The sequence below is a fragment of the Gopherus evgoodei genome, chromosome 1 (genome assembly GCF_007399415.2).
Source record: "Gopherus evgoodei ecotype Sinaloan lineage chromosome 1, rGopEvg1_v1.p, whole genome shotgun sequence".
Classification (NCBI taxonomy): Eukaryota; Metazoa; Chordata; order Testudines; family Testudinidae; genus Gopherus; species Gopherus evgoodei.
The window spans coordinates 188692478-188716597 of record NC_044322.1 but is presented as its reverse complement, the minus strand read 5'-3'; the positions used below and the strand labels follow the sequence as shown (position 1 = coordinate 188716597).

General features: G+C 43.9%; 2 protein-coding genes across 4 annotated transcripts in view; one reads left to right on the top strand and one right to left on the bottom strand.

The window, feature by feature from the left end:
* PDZK1 (PDZ domain containing 1) overlaps positions 1-24120 on the bottom strand; it is a 368881-nt gene that overhangs the window by 24617 nt on the left and 320144 nt on the right. The window lies entirely within an intron of this gene.
* LOC115659848 (CD160 antigen-like) lies at positions 1206-23900 on the top strand. 3 transcript variants are annotated; one of them, XM_030580565.1, is made up of 6 exons: positions 1206-1515; positions 3263-3346; positions 18083-18176; positions 19343-19684; positions 21699-21844; positions 22611-23900. In XM_030580565.1, the coding sequence occupies exons 3-5, from the start codon at positions 18089-18091 to the stop codon at positions 21839-21841; spliced, it is 573 nt and encodes a 190-aa protein (XP_030436425.1). In that variant the 5' UTR covers positions 1206-1515; positions 3263-3346; positions 18083-18088; the 3' UTR covers positions 21842-21844; positions 22611-23900. The 3 variants fall into 3 exon arrangements, 2 of the variants coding, with proteins under 2 accessions (XP_030436425.1, XP_030436417.1); XR_004002659.1 differs by lacking the exons at positions 1206-1515; positions 3263-3346 and adding an exon at positions 17838-17914; XM_030580557.1 differs by lacking the exons at positions 1206-1515; positions 3263-3346 and having other exon boundaries at positions 17997-18176.

Here is a 24120-nt window from a genome sequence, read left to right as displayed (position 1 = left end):
ATGAGTTTACCCTGTATAAGTTTTATACAGGGTAAAAAGGATTTATTTGGGGTTTGGACCCCATTGAGAGTTGGGCATCTGAGTGTTAAAGACAGGAACACTTCTTAAGCTGCTTTCACTTTAAGCCTATAGCCGTTAGGGGATGTGGTTCAGACCTGGATCTGGGTTTGCAGCAGGCTAGCAGGTCTGGCTCAAACCAGGCAGGGCATTGAAGTGCCAAGTTGCCCAGACAGGAAAACAGGGGCTGAAGTAGTCTTGGCACATCAGTTGACAGCCCCAAGGGGGTTTCTGTGATCCAACCCAGCACAGCAGTGTCCAGGTCTATTGTTCACAATTCAAGAAAGTTGTTGATAAATTGGAGAGGGTTCATAGAAGAGCCATGAGAATGATTAAAGGATTAGAAAACATGCCTTATAGTGATGGACTCAAAGAGCTCAATCTCTTTAGATTAACAAAGAGAAGATTTAGGAGTGACTGACAACAGATTATAAATACCTACTTGGGGAACAAATATGTGACAACAGGTTTTTTTAATCTAGCATACAGAGATATAACCAGATCCAGTGGTTGGAAGTTGAACTAGACAAATTCAGACTGGAAATAAGCTGTACATTTTAAACAGAGAAGGTAATTAATAATTGTTCCAGTTTACCCAGAGGGTCATGGTAGATTCTCCATTGCTGGCAATTTAAATATCAAAACTGGATGTTTTCCCAAAAGATGTGCTCTAGTACAGACAAGACTTATTTTGGGAAAGTTCTATGGCCTGTGCTATGCAGTCAGTGGTCCCTTCTGGCCTGGGAATCTATGACTCTATGAAAAACGTTGTTTCCACTTATTTTTCTCATGTATATCTTCTGATAATTTTTTTTTCTGGTCTTTGTAGTGCAATGACTATTTAATGGTGGGGTCCTCTGAGAATTTAAAAATCCAGATTTGTAGTAAGATAAAGAAATGTCTTTTTCTCCTTTTATAATAAGTGTCATTTGGACAGCTATTTTGATTTCTGCTCAGGTCAATGGAAAATAAGGAGAAATAATTGCATTGAAAAAAAGACTTTTGCTAATTCACTTGTCCTGAGACTAAAGGAAATAACATGCAGCAGTAGATGCATAAATGGGTGTGTTTGCAATTAAGACTTAGAATTCAGTCTTAAGTTTTATTTTACATTTTTTTTGGTTTTGTTTTGAATATAATAGATTTTTTAAAATTACAGCTTCTAAAAGATGGTCAGCAATTTTGTTCAACCTTTAAGCAGTTCATGATCAGAAGATCTTGTGACCAGCATCATCAAACTGACCTAATCAATCTGATATTTTGGGACTGATAAATAGACAATTTACTTTCTGCAATGTTCAGTTAGAAACTTGCTGAGTCTGCTGGATTTTTTTTTCCAGATTTCTACAAGACATCTCCCAGATTTCGACTTGATTGTTGTGAAAGATGAAATAATAAATCCACATTGGGTGAAATGCCTAACAGCTCCAGGGAAATGCCTTATTCTGATTCAGCCAGGTAGGTCAGAAGAGGTGGTGTGGGCATGCCACTTTAAAGTCGTGGTGTAAGGTGATTTGAAGTCCATGTCGCGGTGGGTCAGAAGCCATGTGATTTCAATGTAACCCACTGTTGAGTGTACAGACCCACCTTTGTGCCCAATACACAGAAGATATGAGTTGTTACAGCCCTCAGCTACCAAGTCATGGCTCTTTAGCTCAAACTGTACAGCCCATGCATTTATCTCTGGCGGTCCCCTGTTCAATCCTTGGTGTGTTTCCCAAGAGCGTGGTCATCACATAAGCAAGATCTATTTTTCCTTCCCTGGAGGCTGGCCAGCGATGGGTTGATGGAACCCAATAATAGCCAGCAACTAAGATTTATCACAGGTGAGTCTGACAGAATCCAGGAGACCAGCTAGTAAACTAAACACCAACAGAAGCTGAGAAAATCCACCATCTACAGGCAAGCAATATTCCAGGAAGATTTGAGAAGCGCTGTCAGGATGAAGAGCTTGTGTTGCCATTTAAGGATTTAAGTTTTTATTTGAATTTTTATTTTGTCAAATAGGAGACGTGTGTGATGATGGCAGACCAGGTGCCAGCTCATGCCAAGGGCCCTAGGTCTCATTGAACACAGACAAATGCATAAATAGCAACCAGTCTGGCTCACCTGTGTGTTAGCATTGTTAAAATAGATGGTGAGTTTATAAGAATGTGTTCAGTGTTTAGACGATGAAATACTTGTAGGATGCTAAATGTATTGATCTCACTTATAACATCTGTAGCCCATAGTATAAAGTTATGTGGAGTGTTTGCATGGTAAACCTCTAACTACGTAACTCAACGAACAGGAAAGAAACATTAATGTAAAGTGCTAGTCCTGCATACAAGAAAGCCCACTGAAACTAAATGAGCCATTGTGAAATGTCAAAAACAAAGACTTTGTTGATTCTCCCCACCCCTTCCCCCATGAAGAGGAGACAGGTTCCAACACCTGTCCCATCAGTTTGAGTTCTGGGGGAAGGGGATAAAAATCCTTGACCAGAAGGAACTGTTTTACTGTGCTTCTCGGAATTTGGAGAGAGCAGTCTTTCTAAGCATAAGCAAGGGATCCGCAACCTGCTTAGCTTCGGTTAGCCCAAAAGGATAGATAGAGCTTTCACATTATAGCAGCTTCTGTTACCTTTTGAAACTTAAGACTATAACTCATTTGCGTGAGTATGTTTACCTGCTTTTACCTTGAAAAACTATCCTATTTCTTTTTCCTAGTTAATAAATCTCTAGTTAGTTTATTACAGGGTTGGTTACAAGAGTTGTCTTTGGTAACAGATCTAAGGTATAATTGACCTGGAATTAAATGACTGGTTCTTTGGGACTGGGAATAACCTGAATATTGTGATTTTTGGTGTAAGGGAACCTCTGTCACAAAGGCTGGCTTGCCTGGGTGGCAAGATAGACCAGAGTGCCTAAGGGCATAAGGATTTTTATCTCTCTAGGCTGATCGCATAAGAAGACCTTGGGGAACCTTACAGTTTATCTCCCACTGAGTCCCCTTTTTAAGCCCATCTATCAGAGCTGACCCCTAAATGAATAATGCACGCACAAATGTAAAACAACCAACAACACTTTATTTGCTAAGGGGAGAGGAAGGAAGGGAAAGGATTATGATGGAAAAGGAAAGGATGGATTAATGATTCTGGAGATTCAGAATAACACACAGGCACACACATGCACTTATAATACCAGATGTTCTTCTACCTTTACAGACATCAACGAAGAAGGGGCTGCAAGATCCAGATGACAGAAGCCAGCGATGAACACCGACCGTGGATGACAGATGAAACAGACAGGTACGTATCCCTATCTTAACTCCCACCCTAACCCGCTTTGTGTCATCCTGACTGCATGATTGATCTAAATAATTGGACCAGGTCTGTGTATGCAAGTTTGCTTTCCCAAAACCACAAACAAACAACCCCAACTTAATTAGTGAGTAACTACTGCAGGTAATAGCCAGTGCCAAGATTGTACTGCACTATGAGAGAGAGCTAAATACCTGAACCTTTGACAGCTAAAAGCTCAAGAGCCAGTGCCCCTGGCCCCAATCCTCATTGGTCTTTATAGGGAGCTGTTGCTAGGCAAGGTCAGATTCCTGCTCTTCCCATTTTTCCGCCTTTTGTAGGTACTGAGGAATAAGCACCTGACCCAAAATGGAGGTTGCCTTGTCCTTTTACTAAAACAAAATGGCCTTATTTTAACTTTTATACATAATAATTTGGCAAAAATGTAAACTGAAATTAACAAGGGGACTATCTGACTTCATGTTGAGGCTGTTAAGGTGCTTGAGAAGTTCACACTCAATATTTGACTGGTGAAATCTAGTTTGAGATTTGTGCCCTGCTTCTTAACCGTCTGTCCTGTAGTTCGCACTCACGGTCATGAGCCACTCCAGATAACTTGACAGTGTGCTTGTCTGACGAGCATAGGCGGTGGGTATAAGAGACCAGGGAGGCTAAGTGTCCCCAAACAGCCTGCCCACCGCCTTTGGAGTGTGCAGCTGCCGAAAGGGTAGCCAGCCATGGCCTCGGTCATGCTCATCCTCTTCCCGCCCACTCTGCCCGCATGGGAGCCTTGGGGGAGGGGGTGAAGAGGCGCACATGGACGGTGAGTGGCTGGCTGGCCGGTGGGCGGAGTCATGGGAGGGGGCAAAGAGGAGCATGTGTGTGAGTGGCCGGGCAGGTGGAAGGGGGTCTAGGGGAGGGGGCAAAGTGGCATGAGCAGTGGGTGGGGGGGCATGGGGACAGGGGGATCGAAGAGGAATCAGTGGCTGGAGGGGGTGTATCTCAGGGAGCCGGCCGAGCATGGGCGGGACTTCTGGGGGAGGAGGCTGAGTGAGGTTGGGCCTGCAGGCAGGACCACAATCCAGGTGTGCACAGCTTCCCCAATGGAGGAATCACACCTCGCCCGTGTTGACCAGATATTAAAAGAGACAAGGTAGGTGAGGTAACTTGTCTCTCTTACCACAGAAGTTGGTCCCAGAAAAGATTACCTCACCCACCTTGTCTCTGTAATGTCATGGGACCAGCATGGCTACAGTTACACTTCATATGGATATGAATGTGCATCTTTAGTGGTGTGTGTATGAATGAGTGGGTGTTAGAGCATAAATGAGCTCTTATAAAGCCTACAGAGGAGTGGCACGTAACCAGGCTGAGAGTAGCTATGAGTCAAATAACGATTTACTCTGTAAAGTCCCACAGGTGTTCATGTTTGAGTTAAAAGAAGCTACATATCTAACCTTGAGAAATGTCATTTCCACCTAAGTTTTTGGTTACCCAGATATAACAAATTGGGGTTAGCCTCAAAATTTTTATTATAAATGTTATTGAAACATTTTCTATGACCGTTTCTTTGGAGGAGGGGAGCAAAAACTTTGGTATAAAATAAAGACTGGCAAAGCTGTTCCTTTGCGTTTCTAGTTTTATGTCTTAGTGAATTAAAATGGAAGTTGCTTTCTCCACTATTTGTTCTTCTTTGAACAAACTGTATAAATATTGAATTGGCTTTTATTTGAGGACTATAGGCCCCAGCAGCATTTTTTTAGGTTATTGGCTAAGGATTGTTTATTGGATATAAATTTATGAGTTTGGGGATTTTAATCTAATCTTTTTAATTTAGATATTTGTAATGTTTCTATAATACATCTGTATAGCTTTATTTTAGTCTGAGGTGTTGGCTTAGTTAATGATCTATATATATAAATAAAATATAAAACTCAATCTTTGTCTAGTCAGCGTTCTATCATTGAACCAGGCATGTGGCGTCTTCAAATCTCCTGACAATCTGTCATTGTTACTCTGTGTGTGTGTGTGTGTGTATGTGTGTGTGTATGCAAGAGAGAGAGATGAAATTTCAGTCTGCATGCAGGACTATGATTCTATCAGAACTGCTCGGCTACCCTGATATATTGGATTGGGAGAGCGGAACGCAGGATGTTTTTCACTGAGGGCTTCTGCCTTCGGAATTCTTTTCCCCTGAATACTGCTCTTCTCCTCTCTGGCACTGGTATGGTCTGTGGTCTGAAGATGATAGGGAAAGGAGCTATCTGATGCCACGTACTGGTGAGAAGGAGGAAGAGAAAATGAATCCAACCTTATTTGTATGGTTGATACCCACCATGCCAGTGTGAACATTTTGGTCATTTTAGTTAAAACTCCCTTAAGTTTTGGATGTGAGGGGTAATGAAATGTTAGGTCCTTATACCTGGTGGAAAGGACTTTGCCTAAAGAATATGCTATCTTCCCCCAGGCAGCTCCTTGCTGAGCTGCAGAGTGCAATGACAGAACAGAATGAATTCCAGCGAGGAGCTCCCTTTTACCCAGCACGCACAGAACTGAAATTGCTATAGCTGGGTTAGATGGTGGTACCTTAGGCATGAGTGTAGCTTCCCATGGTTCTGGTTTCCAGCGCATATAGAGAAGACATCGATGCATCCAAGGGCAAAACCGAGGACAAAGTTGATTGCTTGTTCCCAATTCCAGATCCGTATTTCCTTTATGCACTGTTCATGCAGAAATAACTGTGAGCCAGAAGAGCATGCTAGGTCCTAATGTGCAAATGAAATGTACCATGTGTCTTATTTTGGGGTAGAATTCCTATTGGGTGCCTTGAAGTCCTGCCACAAGAAGTAACTTGACCTGGATTCTCTCAGCACTGTGGACACACTGGAAAGTCTACGTGGTTGTGGAGGTGATGAGGTGACCTTTTTGCAGCCCCTTCAGCACTAATTTCCTGTCTTATCTTTGAACATCTTAGATGAATTGATATTTGGCTTTGTTTTTGATGTAATGCGTGGCAGTGCACCTACTGTGTTGAGCTGCTAATAGAAATGTGGGGGAGGAGAGTTCCTGCACTTCATTAGCTAGTGTCATCTTTGTGGTTTTGAAAGGCTTGTGTCTGACACCACATGCAGTATGGTGATCATAGGAACAAACCCTCTGTTGTTTGCAGTTAGGACAGGGGAGGTGATGAGGAGGCGGTACAGGCTGATTGTAGCCTGCAGACTCTAGATGCAGGTGCTAGCTCTCCCCAGAGCAGAGGCACGCTGACTGAAAGGGAAGAAACTCACAAATCAAGACGTGAAAATAACCAATGAGTTGCTTGATCAATGTGGTTCTTTATTAAAAAAAAAGTCCCAGTGAATCAATGGTTAAATTGGGGAGTAGCAGTTTTATAGTATCAATACCACCTTTTAGATTTCAAGAAGATTTGAGCTTGTCATGGTCTTGGTTAGCATATGCATCTAGATACCTGAATTGCCTTTTTAAGACAGTAGGTGGAATCTCAGTACTATGATCACATAAATGTATAACTGTACAACCCAGCTCACCATCTGTCATGGTGGTTGCGTCTGCATCATCTGAAAGGATTCAATTTTAAGGTTATGTTTATATCCAGGTAGTTATGCTGTTTTTCACTCACAACATTTGATCTTTTTTAAAATATACTCTCCTCCTTTCCAGGATAAAAACATTGGAGGGTACGTTGTCTTCACGGCAATGTAAGCAAAATAAACTCCATTATTCAGGATTGAGAAGTTCCAGACTCAGACTCCATCATCTCATATGGGCACACATACAACAGTCTGGGACAAATCTGTTTAGCTTTTAACTGTCTATTAGTCACTTTATAATTACTAGAGCTGACTGGAGGAGGACAAGTCTATTTGATGGCAACTTTTGAGTTTCAAAATTTGTGTTCCACTGAGGCCTATACCTGGGTCTTCCACCTCCCTGGCCAGTACTCTAATGACTCAGCTCAGCTATTCAACTAGAGTGTCTCTCTTCCTGCCCTTTCCCTCAAAAAACCTTCCTGATGAACATTTCATGGAAACCAATATGTCTTCATGGAACAGTTTGGCTTTGATAAAACAGGACATTTTGCCAAAATTTCATTTTGACAACAAAGGTTCCAACCAGCTCTAACGATTACACTTTTTGGAGCAAAGTAATTTGAAAGTGACTGGATTTAAATACTTAACGTTAGGCTTTGAAGCTAACTCTAGTTTTATGATAAATAGGTGCCATTTTACATCTCTGGTGTGGCACACTATCCAGAAGTACTGGAACCTTAATATTTTTTCTGAATGGAAAGATTCTGCAGAGCAGAAAAATCATGGAATACATGAACACACTGGAGAATATGTTGTCTGGAGCAATCCCATAATGGCAAGGAGAAAGACTAGACTATCTTATATTGTAGGTCGTTTCCTGTCTAATATACCCTTGCCTTGCAAATCTGTCATGAAAACATACATCTTGGGCACAAAATGCACTCATCCCACTCTTTACTATGACTGAATAATTACAAGTACTGATGAATCTAAAAAGATTTTATTTGCCTTAAAACAAACAAGAATTCATTATTTCAAGGGAGTGAAGGAATAGAATTTTGTGTTCATTTCTTTAGTTGAGGATTAGAACTGGTTGATTGAATATATTTTTTTTTGTAGCTCCATATAAAATAAGCTGGGCATGTTTAAATTTCACATGCTACTCCTGACATCTTCCTGCTTCACTCAAAAATCCAACAGCTATATGGGAAAGTGGATGGCTCAGGAGAGCAGTAATAGGATACAAAGCAAAGTATATCATGAAGTTGCCAGCTTGAATCTAGTCTGGGTCTCTAGAAGCTTAAAGGTTTTTAACCTTCTGATGTCTGTAGAATGGTTTGTGTGGAGAGAGTGAGACTTTTCAGTTGGGTTTCTATCGGATGTGTATCCACATGACTACATCATAGTCACAGTTGATTATCTCGGTGAGCACCCTCAGCAGAGACCTAGGATTTAATGGGCCCTAGACAGTAAGTCCCTTTGTCCAGATTAGAAGTAGCCCCTTTAGGGCAATACTGAGGCACAATGAAGGGTGGATAGGAAGAGCAACGTGGGAGAGTCTTAGGGCTTGTCTACATCAGAAAGTTGCAGCGCTGGTGAGGGAGTTCTTTGCACTTTTGGCAGAGGAAGTCTGTTTCAAGGGCTGTCAATCTGGTAGCTTTCACCAGCATTAAAGTCATTTACAATTAGTTTGCTGTTGCAAACTACTTTGCTGAGTAGAGGATTTTATTTCTCAGGGCTTGGCTACACTGGAGAGTTGCAGCGCTGGTGGTGGCTTTACAGCGCTGCAACTCACTCACCGTCCACACTTACAAGGCACATCCAGCACTGCATCTCCCTGGCTACAGCACTGGCTGTACTCCACCTCTGCCTGGGGAATAACGACTGCAGCGCTGCTCCGCCAGTGTGTGGCCACCAAAAGCGCTGTTACTGGCCTCCAGAGGTATTTGGACGTATCCCAGAATGCCTGTTCAGCCACTCTGCTCATCAGTTTGAACTCTACTGCCCTGGCCTCAGGTGACCCACCCTTTGAATGCCTTGGGAATTTTAAAAATCCCCTTCCTGTTTGCTCAGCCAGGTGTGGAGCGCAATCAGTGAATCTTTCCAGGTGACCATGGCTCCACGCGCCAAACGAGCCCCAGCATGGAGCAATGGTGAGTTGATGGACCTCATCAGTGTTTGGAGGGAGGAAGCTGTGCAGTCACAGCTGCGCTCCAGCCGTAGGAATTACGATACCTATGGGCAGATATCAAGGGCCATGCTGGAAAGGGGCCATGACCGGGACACGGTGCAGTGCAGGGTTAAAGTGAAGGAGCTGCGGAGTGCCTATTCCAAAGCCTGTGAGGGAAACCGCCGCTCCAGCGCTGCTCCCACGACCTGCCAGTTTTACAAAGAGCTGGACGCGATACTTGGGGGTGACCCCACCGCCAATCTGAGGACTACGATGGATACTTCAGAGTGGGGGGGGGAAGAGAAGGGGGGGAGGAGGAGGAAACTGAGAGTGAGTCTACTGGGGTAGGGGGAGACACCCCAGAGTCCTAGGAGGCATGCAGCCAGGAGCTCTTCTCAACCCAGGAGGAAGATAGCCAGTCACAGCAGCTGGTACTTGGTGAAGGACAAGCAGAGGAGCGGGTTCATGGTAAGCGGCTTTTATTTTCAGGATGGAAATGTTTCGGGAGAGGAGGGAGGGTTAGGGCTGCATGCATGCATGCCTAGATGTGGAATAGCCCACTGATGTGGTCTATCACGTCGCGGTAATCGGCCTCAGTAATCTCTTCAAAAGTTTCAGCCAGAGGGTGGGCAATGCGCTTGTGCAAGTTTATAGGGAGAGCCACTGTGGTCCTTGTCCCAGTCAGGCTAATGCGTCCGTGCCACTGTGCCACGAGGGGTGGGGGGACCATTGCTGCACACAGGCAAGCTGCATAGGGGCCAGGGCGGAATCCGCATTGCTGTAGAAGACCCGCAGCAGCGAGATATCTTCCAGGATCAACTCCTGTGGAAAATGTTGGGAGAGTGTTCAGTGTAGGTGCCCCCTGCAGCTGTTTGCTTTCCCCAGTTTCCCACAGAAACCCCAGCACAGCTCTGAAGCAATCAGTCCCCCTTACTCACCATTTCGGGGCTCCTGTGGGTTATGTGCGCTCTCTTTGGTATGGGAAAATTATGCTAAAGTGAAGACTGTAAACTCCTTCACTGTGTGGGAATAACTGTCTGAGATATAAATAATGCTGCCTCTGTTAAGTGTTGCCTTTTTTGCCTTTCCACAAGCAACCTTGAGTTCTTGGCTGCCCGTGTTATCAACAGCTCAAAGACTCCAAAACCTCCAGAAGCAACCACGAAAAAGCAAAGACGACTTGCTGCAAGCAGTTATGGATCACTCTGCCAGAGAGAATCAAAAAGTGCAGGACTGGAGGGAAAGGGAAAGCAGGATCTGCCAGAAAAATGCAGCAGCCAGGAAGAAAAACACAAAGCAGCTGATAAGCATCCTAGCACGACAAGCGGACTCTATCCAGGCGCTCGTAGCCATGCAAGCAGAGCACTACCGTGCTGGCTCCCCCTCCCCTCCCAAAGCTCTTTCCCTTGTGCCCCAGTGTCAGCTCAAAACCTCCTTCCCCAGCATCCAGGTTCTTACCACAGCTGCCTCCAACACCTGTACGTTTACCAACCAGCCCTGAGAACTACGACCCTTACCCTCTGCACTCAACTCCCATCACCATGCAGTATAGGCATCCTGAAGTGCAGCAGTCATTGCACAGCACTCCAGACAGGACATATTCAAACCTGTGACTGTACAGTTCCCCACCGCATCGCCCTGCCCTTTTAGGTTCCCAAAATGTTGTGTGTCTGTCAATAAAGCAGCAAAGAAGTGGCACCTTATCGAATAACGGACGTTTTGGAGCATGAGCTTTCGTGGGTGAATACCCACTTTGTCAGAGGCATGTAGTGGAAATTTCCAGGGGCAGGTATATATATGCAAGCAAGCTAGAGATAACGAGGTTAGTTCAATCAGGGAGGATGAGGCCCTGTTCTAGCAGTTGAGGTGTGCAAACCAAGGGAGGAGAAATTGGTTTTGTAGAAGGCAAGCCATTCACAATCTTTGTTTAATCCTGAGCTGATGGTGTCAAATTTGCAGATGAACTGGAGCTCAGCAGTTTCTCTTTGAAGTCTGGTCCTGAAGTTTTTTTCCTGCAGGATGGCCACCTTAAGGTCTGCTATAGTGTGGCCAGGGAAGTTGAAGTGTTCTCCTACAGGTTTTTGTATATTGCCATTCCTAATATCTGATTTGTGTCCGTTTATCCTTTTCCGTACAGACTGTCCAGTTTGGCCGATGTACATAGCAGAGGGGCATTGCTGGCATATGATGGCGTATATTACATTGGTGGACGTGCAGGTGAATGAACTGGTGATGATGTGGCTGATCTGGTTAGGTCCTGTGATGGTGTCGCTGGTGTAGATATGTGGGCAGAGTTGGCATCGAGGTTTGTTGCATGGATTGGTTCCTGAGGTAGAGATACTGTGGTGCGGTGTGCAGTTACTGGTGAGAATATGTTTCCGGTTGGCAGGTTGTCTGTGGGCGAGGACTGGCCTGCCACCCAAGCCTCTGAAAGTGTGGGATCATTGTCCAGGATGGGTTGTAGATCCCTGATGATGTGTTGGAGGGGTTTTAGCTGGAGACTGTATCTGATGGCCAGTGGAGTCCTGTTGGTGTCTTTCTTGGGTTTGTCCTGCAGTAGGAGGCTTCTGGGTACACATCTGGCTCTGTTGATCAGTTTCCTTATTTCCTCATGTTGGTATTGTAGTTTTGAGAATGCTTGGTGGAGATTTGGTAGGTGTTGGTCTCTGTCTGAGGGGTTAGAGCAGATGCGGCTGTACCTCAGTGCTTGGCTGTAGACAATGGATCGTGTGATGTGCCTGGGATGGAAGCTGGAGGCATAACGGTAGGCATAACGTAGGTAGGCATAACGGTCGGTAGGTTTTCGGTATAGGGTGGTGTTAATGTGACCATCACTTATTTGCACTGTGGTGTCTAGGAAATGGACCTCCCGTGTAGATTGGTCCAGGCTGAGGTTGATGGTGGGGTAGAAGCTGTTGAAATCATGGTGAAATTTTTCCAGAGTCTCCTTCCCATGGGTCCAGATGATGAAGATGTCATCAATGTAGCATATGTTGATGTCATCAACATACCCTTAGAGTCCCGACCAAGGTTATTCTATCTACTACACAAGATCCAGAAACCCGGAAATCCTGGACGCCTCATCATCTCAGGCATTGGCACTCTCACTGAAGGACTGTCTGGATATGTGGACTCTCTACTCAGACCCTATGCCACCAGCACTCCCAGCTTTCTCCGTGACACCACTGATTTCCTGAGGAAACTACAATGCATTGGTGACCTTCTAGAAAACACCATCCTAGCCACCATGGATGTAGAGGCTCTCTACACAAACATCCCACACACAGATGGAATATAAGCTGTCAGGAACAGTATCCCTGATGATGCCACAGCACAACTAGCTGCTGAACTCTGTGCCTTTATCCTCACACACAACTATTTCAAATTTGATGACAATATATATCTCCAGATCAGTGGCACTACTATGGGCACCTGCATGGCCCCACAATATGTCAATATTTTTATGGCCGACCTGGAACAACGCTTCCTCAGCTCTCATCCACTCACGCCCCTTCTCTACCTACGCTACATTGATGACATCATCATCATCTGGACCCATGGGAAGGAGACTCTGGAAAAATTCCACCACGATTTTAACAGCTTCCACCCCACCATCAACCTGATTGAACTAACCTCGTTATCTCTAGCTTGCTTGCATATATATACCTGCCCCTGGAAATTTCCACTACATGCATCTGATGAAGTGGGTATTCACCCACGAAAGCTCATGCTCCAAAACATCTGTTAGTCTATAAGGTGCCACAGGATTCTTTGCTGCTTTTTCAGATCCAGATTAACACGGCTACCCCTCTGAATCTCTGTCAATAAAGTTATTTTCTTTTCAATAAATGAATTCTTGGCTTTGAAAACAGTCTTTATTATTGCAGAAAGTAAAGATACCTTAGCCCAGGAAAGAAACAGGCACTGCAAATCAGCTTAGGAAAAACAGATTCCTACTAACATTGTAACCACTGCACTTCACTCCCGTGCAAGGCACCAAACATTAGTGTTGGTTTTCAGCCTCAAATTCCTCCCTTAAGGCATCCCTAATCCTTGCAGCCCCGTGCTGGGCCTGTCTAGTAGCCCTGCTCTTTGACTGTGCAAATTTAGCCTCCAGGCATTGAACCTCGGAGGTCCATGCCTGGCTGAATGTTTCACCCTTCCCTTCACAAATATTACGGAGGGTACAGCACGCGGATATAAACGCAGGGATGTTGCTTTCCCCCAAGTCTAGCTTCCCATACAGAGATCGCCAGTGCCCCTTTAAATGGCCAAAAGCACACTCCACAGTCATTCAGCACCGACTCAGCCTGCAGTTGAACTGGTCCTTGCTCCTGTCAAGTTTCCCTGTATACGGTTTCATGAGCCAAGGCTTTAACGGGTAAGCGAGGTCTCCAAGGATCACAATGGGAATTTCGACGTCCCTTACTGTGATCTTCCGGTCTGGGAAAAAAGTCCCTGCCTGCAGCTTCCTGAACAGGCCAGTGTTCCGAAACATACGTGCATCATGCACCTTTCCAGGCCAGCCTGTGTTAATGTCAATGAAATGCCCACGGTGATCCACAAGCGCCTGGAGAACCATAGAGAAATTCCCTTTCCGATTAACGTACTCGGATGCTAGGTGGGGTTGTGCCAGATTAGGAATCTGCGTCCCATCTACTGCCTCTCCACAGTTAGGGAAACCCATTTGTGCAAAGCCATCCAGAATGTCCTGCACGTTCCCCAGAGTCACGGTTCTTCTTAGCAGGATGCAATTAATGGCCCTGCAAACTTGCATCAAAACGATTCCAACGGTCGACTTTCCCACTCCAAACTGGTTCGCGACCGATCGGTAGCTGTCTGAAGTTTCCAGCTTCCAGATTGCAATAGCCGCCCGCTTCTCCACTGGCAGGGCAGCTCTCAATCTCGTGTCCTTGCGCCGCAGGGTGGGGGCGAGCTCAGCACACAGTCCCATCAAAGTGGCTTTTCTCATCCGAAAGTTCTGCAGCCACTGCTCCTCATCCCAGACTTCCATGACGATGTGATCCCACTACTCAGTGCTTGTTTCCTGAGCCCAAAAGCAGCGTTCCACAGTGCTGAGCATTTCCATGAATGCCAGAAGCAATTTCGTGTCGTACGCATCAGGTGACTCGCTATCATCGTCGGACTCCTCATCACTTTGGATCTTAAGGAATAGCTCAGCTGCCAAACGTGATGTGCTGGCAAGACTCGTCAGCATACTCCTCAGCAGTTCGGGCTCCATTTCCCACAGAAATCACGCTGCACAGAAACTGTTGAGAAAGTCAAGATGGTGCCAAACGTGGAAGGAGGGGGGAGGGATAGCTCAGTGGTTTGAGCATTGGCCTGCTAAACCCAGGGTTGTGAGTTCAGTCGTTGAAGGGGCCACTTAGGGATCTGGGGCAAAAATTGGTCCTGCTAGTGAAGGCAGGGGGCTGGACTCGATGACCTTTCGAGGTCCCTTCCAGTTCTAGGAGATTGGTATATCTCCAATTATTACCTATTACCTAAAAACGGGGATTGCTGGGATGTGAAGCGATGCATCACGGGGCGTTGGGACAGGAAGCAGAATGACCCGCCCCTTTCCCACAACCCACAGTGCCAAAATGGGACAAGGTGCTCTGTGGGATAGCTGCCCATAATGCACCACTCCCAATACAGCTGCAAATGTGGCCACACTGCAGCGCTGGTGTGTAGGGCCAGTGCTTTCCCTACACCGCTGTACGAAGACAGCTGTAACTCCCAGTGCTGCAAACCTGCAAGTGTAGCCAAGCCCTCATACTCTGAATGAGTATGGGAGGCTGACCTACCCTCTGCTAATACAGTCTATGGTCTTGATTGCCTTTATGAATTACTGAAACTGTGCCATGGCTTCACTGATACCCCACACACACATACACATTCACCACCACCTTTTAAAAAGCTATTGAAAGAGCATCTCTTTTTTTATGCTCTGTAACTAAAATTAATCAAATATTTTGTAAAATGTTACCTGGGCCATCAGACAGTTTAAACTGCACTGAGCCAATTCTTAGTGAAGAAGATGAGATTGGAATTACTCTACTACTTAGCGTCTACAGTAAAACAAAACAAACAAAAACCCTCTGACACACAAAGACCATGGGGGCCCTTGCCAAGCAGTGCATCATTACTGAGTTGGAACCATTAGAATTAGTTAGGGATATGCGAGGTGGTTTGGGTAATGTAGGAACTACCCCAAACCTTTGCATCATGGAAACTTCTCTGGGGTTTGGATACATGGTTGTCATTTTCACACCTCTCTGTTCACCCTGGTTCTAATCAAGAGCAGAATAGCTGAAATATACTGAGAGAGGAGCAGTTCTTGCCATGTTTCTAGCTCAGCTGGAAATTATTAGTTCTAGCAAACTTACAAAAGCCAAGATTCCCAGCCTGGTTTTGTTCTTGTATATGGCTTATTGAGCCCGGTAGTGGGAGGGAAGTCCCCACTTCTGGATACTTTTCCATACCAAACCTCAGAACTTCTTGAGATGTGCTCATCCTTGCTTCTGGAAGAGGGTGTTGCTAATCAGAAGAGATGAGTGAACTCAGAGTTCAAGATTTCACACATTTCTCTAACTAGGTTTTAGATTCAGAAAACTTTTTCTATATCATTTAAACCCTTGTCTTTTTTCTGTAGTAGGCAATAGAATCTTTTAATAAGACATTTATATTTTCCTAGCTAGAAGGGAAGCATATGTTCTGTATTAGGGATCAGAGGCCTAGTATCCCTCAACATTAGGCTGATACAAATGGGTGCCCTATATTTGGTACATACAATTTTTAGGGCTGTTGATTAATCGCAGTTAACTCTCATGATTAACTCAAAAAAATTGATCACAATTAAAAAAATTAATTCTGATTAATCGCAGTTTTAATTGCACTGTTAAACAATAGAATACCAATTGAAATTTATTAAATATTTTGAATGTTTTTCTACATTTCCATATATATTGTATTCTATATTGTAAGTGAAGTCAAAGTACATATTATTTGTTATTACAGATATTTGCACTGAGAAATAATAAACCAAGGAAATAGTATTTTTCAATTCTCTGCATAAAAGTACTGTAGTGCAATCTCTTTGTCGTGAAAGTACAACTTACAAATGTAGATTTTTTTGGTTACATAACTGCACTCAAAAACAAAACAATGTAGGCTCTGAAGATTTACAAGTCCACTTAGTCCTACTTCTTGTTCAGTCAATCGCTAAGACAAACAAGTTTGTTTAGATTTACAGGATATAATGCTGCCCTCTTTTTATTTACAATGTCACCAGAAAGTGAGAACAGGCATTTGCATGGCACTTTTGTAGCTGGCATTGCAAAGTATTTACGGGCCAGATACACTAAACAATAGTATGTCCCTTCATGCTTCAGCCGTCATTCCAGAGGACATGCTTCTGTGCTGATGATGATCATTAAATTTAATTAATGCATTATTTTTTTGTGACTGAACTCATTGGGGGAGAATTGTATGTCCCCTACTCTGTTTTACCCGCATTCTGCTATACATTTCTTGTTATAGCAGTCTCGGATGATGACGCAGCACATCTAGTTCATTTTAAGAACACTTTCACTGAAGTTTTCACAAAACACAAAGAAAGAATCAATGTGAGATTTCTAACCAACACAAGGTTTAAGAATCTGAAGTGCTGTCCAAAATCTGAGAGGGACAAGGTGTGGAGCATGCTCTCAGAAGTCTTAAAAGAGCAACACTCTGATGCAGGAACGACAGAATCCGAACCACCAAAAAAAATCAACCTTCTGCTTGTGGCATCTAACTCAGATGATGAAAATGAACATGTGTCAGTCTGCACTACTTTAGATTGTTATTGATCAGAACCCGTCATGAGCATGGACGCATGTCCTCTGGAATGATGGTTGAAATATGAAGGGACATATGAATCTTTAGCGCACCTGGCACGTAAATATCTTGCGACACTAGCTATAACAGTATCATGCCAACACCTTTTCTCACTTTCAGGTGACATTGTAAGTAAGAAGTGGGCAGCATTCTCTCCTGCAAATGTAAACAAACTTGTCTTAGCGATTGGCTGAACAAGAAGTAGGACTGAGTGGACTTGCAGGCTCTAAAATTTTACATTGTTTATTTTTTAATGCAGTTATCTTTTGTACATAATTCTACATTTGTACATTCACTTGTATTAGGTGAATTTAAAAATACTATTTCTTTTGTTTTTTTACAGTGCAAATACTTGTAATCAAAAATAAATATAAAGTGAGCACTATACACTTTGTAGTCTGTGTTGTAATTGAAATCAGTATATTTGAAAATATTTAAATAAATAGCATTCTATTATTGTTTAAAAGTGCGATTAATCATGCAATTAATAGCAATTAATTTTTTTAATCGCTTGACAGCCCTAATAATTTTTAGTTCTCTTTCTTCCTCCCTCACTCCCTGAAGCCCCCAGAATATGAAAACAATAGCACTTAAGTCAAAATTTCATACTCAGGACGTTCAAGTTCAGAAGTCTGCCTTCTGTGCTAAATGATAATGAATGGGATGGAGTAAACTAGGATTATTTTATTTCTAAAGACATTTTGCTGGGGGTTCACAGCTCCTCTTCAACAAGCTATACAAGTAATTTGATAAAAATGGCTGGTACCAAGCCATGCTGAAAAGGAAGAGAAGCTATAGAGAATATGGCTGAATACTTGAGAATTTCTTAAATGTCATTAAAACCACTGCAAATTAGAGTGATGATTATTTTGCTCCGTTCTAGGGAGGTGTGATTTTCTGCATGCATGTGTGAGTGTTAATGGTCTTCTGTCTCTTTAAGAAGATTTCTGCACTGTGGTGTCTGTTCAAGTGAGGGTAAGTGGCAGTGTGCTTTAACCAGTGAGCATGTAACTAGTGTGGGAAGGCTTGTACTTTCCTGGCAGCTCATAAAAGGCAGAAGAGGCTTCTAATGCTCTTTGTTTGCTGTGAGAGGAAAGGGGTCTGCTGATAATTGTCTGAGATTTCAATCTGATGGTATTCCAGAAAGTGATGAGGATCAGGAGTTGGCTGATTGGGCGTGGAAGAAGCAGCCTTATTGTGGCTCTCCTGTGGGCAGCATTCGGAATAAAAGCTGCAGGTAAGTAGAGCCCTGCAAATCGGGGGTTTTCCATGGACCATGTTTGCAGATCGTGGCTTGGATGCGGATACAAATTTTGTATCCACTAGGGCTCTACAGGTAAGACCAAGCCAGGCAAGACGTAGCATGTTGCCGTCATTTTTCAAGACCAATCTACAAGTTAGTTTTCTATACTGAAGAGAGAAGCTGTCTGGGGAATGGAAAAGGAGGGGTGTATCTCAATACCCTTCCTAGACAGACTCTGAATCATGTCTGTCTCCTCATGTCTTCTCCGTTGGTAAATTTAGCTCACTGGCACAGTGACTGAGAGTGTGTGTCCACGGCAAGTGAAAGGTGTGATTGTAGCTCTATACCCGTGCTAGCTTTAATCTAGCTAGTACGGGTAACAATAGCAGGGTAGGCATGGGGGGCACAGGCTTAAGCACTAGCCAGCAAGGAGAGTATAAGCCCTCCAGGGACCCTGGGTTGCTAGCCTCTGCTGAAGCTGTATCCCCACATCTACACTGCTATTGTTACCACTGCTGGCTAGATTAAAGTTAAGGTGGGTTTGCCTATCCATTCTACAATCACACCTTTCACTTGCAGTGTGGACATAACCTGAGAGATAAGCTGAACTCTGACCTCAGAAGGAGGAATATCTAGAGCTGGCTAGAAAAAGGTTTAATTTTCCTGTGAAACATTGTGATTGTTCTTTTGAAAAAAAACAAAAGTTTTCAGTCAAACTACTGAAAATTGAAAATGTTGGGCTTTTAGGTTTTCTAATGAAAGTAAACTTTTTTTGAGGAAAGCTGACATTTATCAAACACGATTTTCAGTTGACGCTGTCCTTGGCAGAAAATATTTGGCCAACCTGCATGCTCTAGACCTCGTAGGTGGGGCCATTGTGGTATTGTGGGGTATTGTGATATCCCTCCTCACACAGTTCCGCAGAAGGGCTGCCAAGAAACACTGAGGTTATGGGAAAAGCCAAGTTATTAATTGTTTGTATTACAACAGCACCTGGAGCCATTAACCAAGGTCAGGGCCTCCTTGTGCTAAGGGCTGTACATGCAGAGTATGAGACAATCCCTGCCCCAAGAGTTTACAAGTGACCTGAAAGATACTAGGCAGGTTAATGCTCATACAATAGCCTCTCCAGTTAATGGGTCTGCTCTCTTACTCCCCAGGATGTGACGTGCTTGAAATCATTTACCCATCAACCATCCTTATCCTTAAAGAAGGAGATCCCCTGACCTTGAATTGCACAGTGTGGCATGAACAGAAACAGTCTTCAGATCTGAAGGCCTACTGGTGTAAACTGGTGGAAAATCAAAGGAGCTGTGCTAAAGTTGGCAAAGAGCTGGAACGCTTGCTATCAACAAAGAGCTTAAATCCCCAAGCAAGGGTCAGCTTGTCTCTGCTCCTACAGATTCATAATGTCAGCCATTCAGACAGCGGTAGTTACCAGTGCAGAGCCAGTGCAAATAACCAGACTGCTATCGGTCACTACATCCGAGTGAAAGTAACAGGTAAGCAGTGGTAGCTTTAAGGTTTGTTTGGGCAGGGAGGTGCTAGAGGTGAGAGGGCCAAATGCAACACATTCTTGTCCTTTACATTTGTCTTGGTATGATTAAAAAAAAATGTCAATGAATTGCATCATCTCATCCTGATGCAATGATATCACACACTAATGTCACCTCATGATATAGCATTGCCATATTGTGACACTTGGAATCAGTTGAAGGCTTTTTAATTCTGTCTCCAGTTTGGCTCACTGGATGTGCGACAGGAATGTGATAATTGAGGCGTTCTTAAATTTCAGATTGGCTGGGGTAGGAGTTGTCTCCAGCATGCTTTGCATTTTGGGTACCAAACCAGTTCTTGTAGGTAATTATAGGGGGAGAACAAGGGCATGATGAGAAAAGTGTTAGAGTGAGGTGCTGCCAGTCTTTAACTCAGAGGCAAAGTTCACTCCCACACTGGCTTGCCTAGTACTTGCTCCTATTTTTAACCACAGAACCTGATAAATTAACATGTGGCAAAGAAATGCTTTAAATTGATGACTGGGGGTATGTGAGCGTGGAATCATTAGCGTTGTGGGTGAGGATCGCCCATTGGTGCCTTGAGGTGAATGTAGATTTTGTGAGGGTCGGTGCTTACAGAGATGGGGCTCACAAGGTCAGGGCCAGCACTGCTGAGCTACTTCTCACAGAGCTGAAATACTTTTCCGTTTCACTTGAATAAGCAAAAATTGTTGCATAGAGAAAGAACAGGAAGGGCTGAGAAACACCAGGGTCCCTGCCACCTCCCCCCTGAATCCTCTTGATCATGCAATCTGTTCTCATCTGAGCTACCAAATGACCCCTGCTCAGTGCTCCAAAGGAAAGGATCATCCCTTCCCCTGAACCTTCCAAAGTCCCTGCCAGTATCTCCTAGGGGTAAAGTCACTCTTAACACACAACTGGGTGATCAATACATCCCTGTGCTGGATACAGAGTGCTCCTGAGCCAGACAGAGGAGAGTGGTTGAAAACCCAGCTGTCGAGCAAGTGCTGTTTGGGAAATTCTCCAGAAGTTCAGGGCAGGTTTGCCCAGCTAATAAGCCAGCAGGGAAGTCAGAGAAAGGTGAGCATGCAGAAGCACAGGCCTGGAGGAATCATTCATATCATGGGCAGTAGCCAGTGGGATACACCCTTGAGTACAGGCAATACCGTGTGTGGACTCCTGCTGCAGCTTGAGGGAGGAGGGCCAGACAGATGTGGAGCATGTGTGTGTTTGACATTGTGCCCATGCTTGGGCACTTGCTGTGCATTTTGGCAGTGCCAAAGCTTTTGCCCCTGTGAATCTAAGCAGTTCCCTAGGCCAGACATTCTCTGTTCCACCACCTTGTCTACAAATATAAAATAACATGCTACTCTGCCTCTAAATGACTCTCTCTTTCCACTTGAGCATTACTCTCCTTCTGTGTTCCAGACTCTGATTCCAGCTCCCCAGACCTGCCATCATCAGTTGGCCCCACTTTTTTTCACTTACACAAAGAAATGATTTGCCTTGCAACCACACTATTATTTTACGCTCGCTTTTGCTCTCCCCATCACCTAACCCCCACCTGTACACATCATGAGTGAGCTGTGGACCACGGTTGCTAAAACCGGTGACCAAACCAGAACTCAATCACACTGGAGTCACCTCACCAGTTCTCATGCATCATCTTCACAATGCAGTGCAGCATTGTAACGCCCCAGCGTGGTGTTACGTTGGAGCCTGCCAGAGTCCCATCTGTGCTACTCTGGCTGGGAGGAGCAGGTTCATGTTCTTTCCAAGCTGTTCACCCAGCCTAATTGTTAACAATGCATCAAAATTATATTCCCATTCAGCGTGTTTCCCCTTGCTGCCTGGAGCTTTCTCTAAAATGTTTCAACTCTTCATTTTTTTTTCTTTAGCTGCCTTCTCTGTGGCTTAAGAAAGCCGCTGTGGTTTGAGTTTACAGTGAGAGAGTTCCGCCAAATGTTTTTACTTACCTGCACTTTGTTCATGCTTGTAGCAGAAGAATTAAACCTTGTGAGTTCTTTGAACACCACAAGGAGTCCAGAGGCTATCTCCCAAGGCAGCAAAGCTCCAAGGATGGATTCCTGGCTGGAAAAGACATGGGCACTGATCGTGATACTCTGGCTGCCCCTTTCTTAAAAGGTAGGAAAAGATGTATACATTCTCTCTGGAGAGAGATCCTGTGATCTGCCATCCTCTAAGATCATAGTAGAGCCACACAGATTTTCAGCATGACCCTGTTTTCCTTTTTCTTAAGAAAACCGCTGTTTTGTAGAATGCTTCATCTCCCATCACTGCCATACCATAGAGGTTAATGGACTTCCCGTCCAGGAAGGCAGAGTGAACCCCCCTAGTAATAATGCTGTGCTTTCATGGGGTTGGCACAAGGTGCCACTGCTCCAAGCTTGGTCTTCTGCAGGCAGTAAGAGTGACATCTGTGGTTTTCTGACTTCTTGTATGAAGCAGGCCGTGTGGCTTCAGAGCTGATTTGACTTATCGGCTCTAAGTGCTGCCTGTTATATGTGGTCATGAGCCCCTGGAGATTCGCAGGCAGCCCTGATATGTGGTAATGTGACCTAAGCCATTGTGCAAACAAATATTGAGAGTGAACCCATTTAGTTGATTTAAAAATGAGATGGCCGTCTTAGGGCCATGATGATCCTTCAGCATGAACTCTGGGATGGCTTTTGGGGACTGATGCTGGTCTGTATTTGGACAAGCTTATGCTTCGTTAATGTGGACATAGCACTTGACTCATTAATGGACAGCTAGTTGTTTTTATTTCTTAGGGCATATGTGATGAAGATAGGGTTTCTGGTCCTTGGGCAGATTCCTCTAAACAGCAGAGTAAAAGTTAATAGACTAAACTTCTATAAAGTTGTAATAGCAAATTCATTGTATTGCACAGGACTGCATTTCAGTGTTTCATGGAACACTGTTCCCGAAGAAGGATTTTCAGTGGCTTAATGTCTGAGCACCTGGACGCCAGCTCTGCAGGATTATTTATTGTTTCCTACACTACTGGTTAATGCATCAACAGCCCCCCGTCAGACAGAGGGACTCACACACTCGTCAGCATTGGAAGTAAAATTCTGTAGTCTCTGATGTCAGTTTTGTGTGTTTTGTCTCCACTATAACTGAGGATGGATTTCTCAGTGTAGAGCTTTTAAAGGTCAGGAAGAGATTTCTTTCCATGTCTTCTTTCTGGACCTATCCAGAGAGATCTTCTAGCACTCATTGCCTCAACCTGCTACACTCCCTCTTTAAAGAAAGATTCCACAGTGCTGCTCTCCTGTGGCCATTCTGTCATCTGCATTGTCTTTTACCATGTTCTGTTCTACCACCTGCTCTCTCTGGGTTGCTTTAAGAGTGCTAGAAGCTCTTATCTAATCCCCAGCAGTGGGAGGTAGAATTCTGTAAACAGGGTTTTGCAGCTTTTATAGCTTTAGGATGGATTCCAATTGGATTTATACTGCAGGTCAGTTTGGAGAATTGGAAAGAGAGGCCCTCTAGGGATTAGCTCCTAGATACTTGTTTGTTAGTCTAGGCCCAAAATTATGTCTGTATGTGTGTAGGGAGAGAGAACAATATAAGTCTTTTTACATTTCAGTTACAACTTCTTTGGGGAGCAATTGAACAACCCCCATGTCTACATTGTGGGCTTCTCAGAGCAGGGGTCACACCTCCTTCTCTGTTTGGAAAACTAGCACACTGTGGGTATTACCGGAAATAGCTAAGTAATAACTGTAACCCTAAGCACAGCATCAGTGGGATAGTGCATGAGAACCTGAAAATGAAAATGACTAAAGGTTTAAAGACTAAAGGTTAAACAGAATGTTCTATAAGGAGAGACCATAAATGTGCAAATTATTTTTTAAATTTCTTCAGTTTTAATAATTGTAGGATTTTTAAATGCAGTATTTTATCTTGACTGTATGCTTTTAAAAACAGATGGCTTTTTTGCAGACATAATTCTATAAATCTGCTTTTAGGGGAATAGAGAGCTCCTTTTAGACATGTTTGCTATCAAATCTATGTGGAAAACCGTGATGTTTATATCTGTTGGCACACTCGTGAGCATGATGCCTCTTGATATCTTTGTTTCAAAGTCCATGAGTAGCTGCCCTGATGCTGGTGTTTGATAAGCATTTCTGACCTATGCCATGTTGTAATAGTTGTGCGTGCTGCATGGAATGTAAAGGCAGAGAATTATCCTATAAATGAATAAAATACATAAGTCATATGATGTCTATCTCCCTATTTATCACTGAGAATTATCCTAGTTATTTATCAACTCTGAAGGGCTGTGCTTCTTTTTACGTATACTCTGTGATTCCTTTTGTCACAAGGAACCAGTGTTAATCTGACATTAAATGCTCCATCTGAGTTTGAAATAATAAAGTGTTTGTTTATGGCTG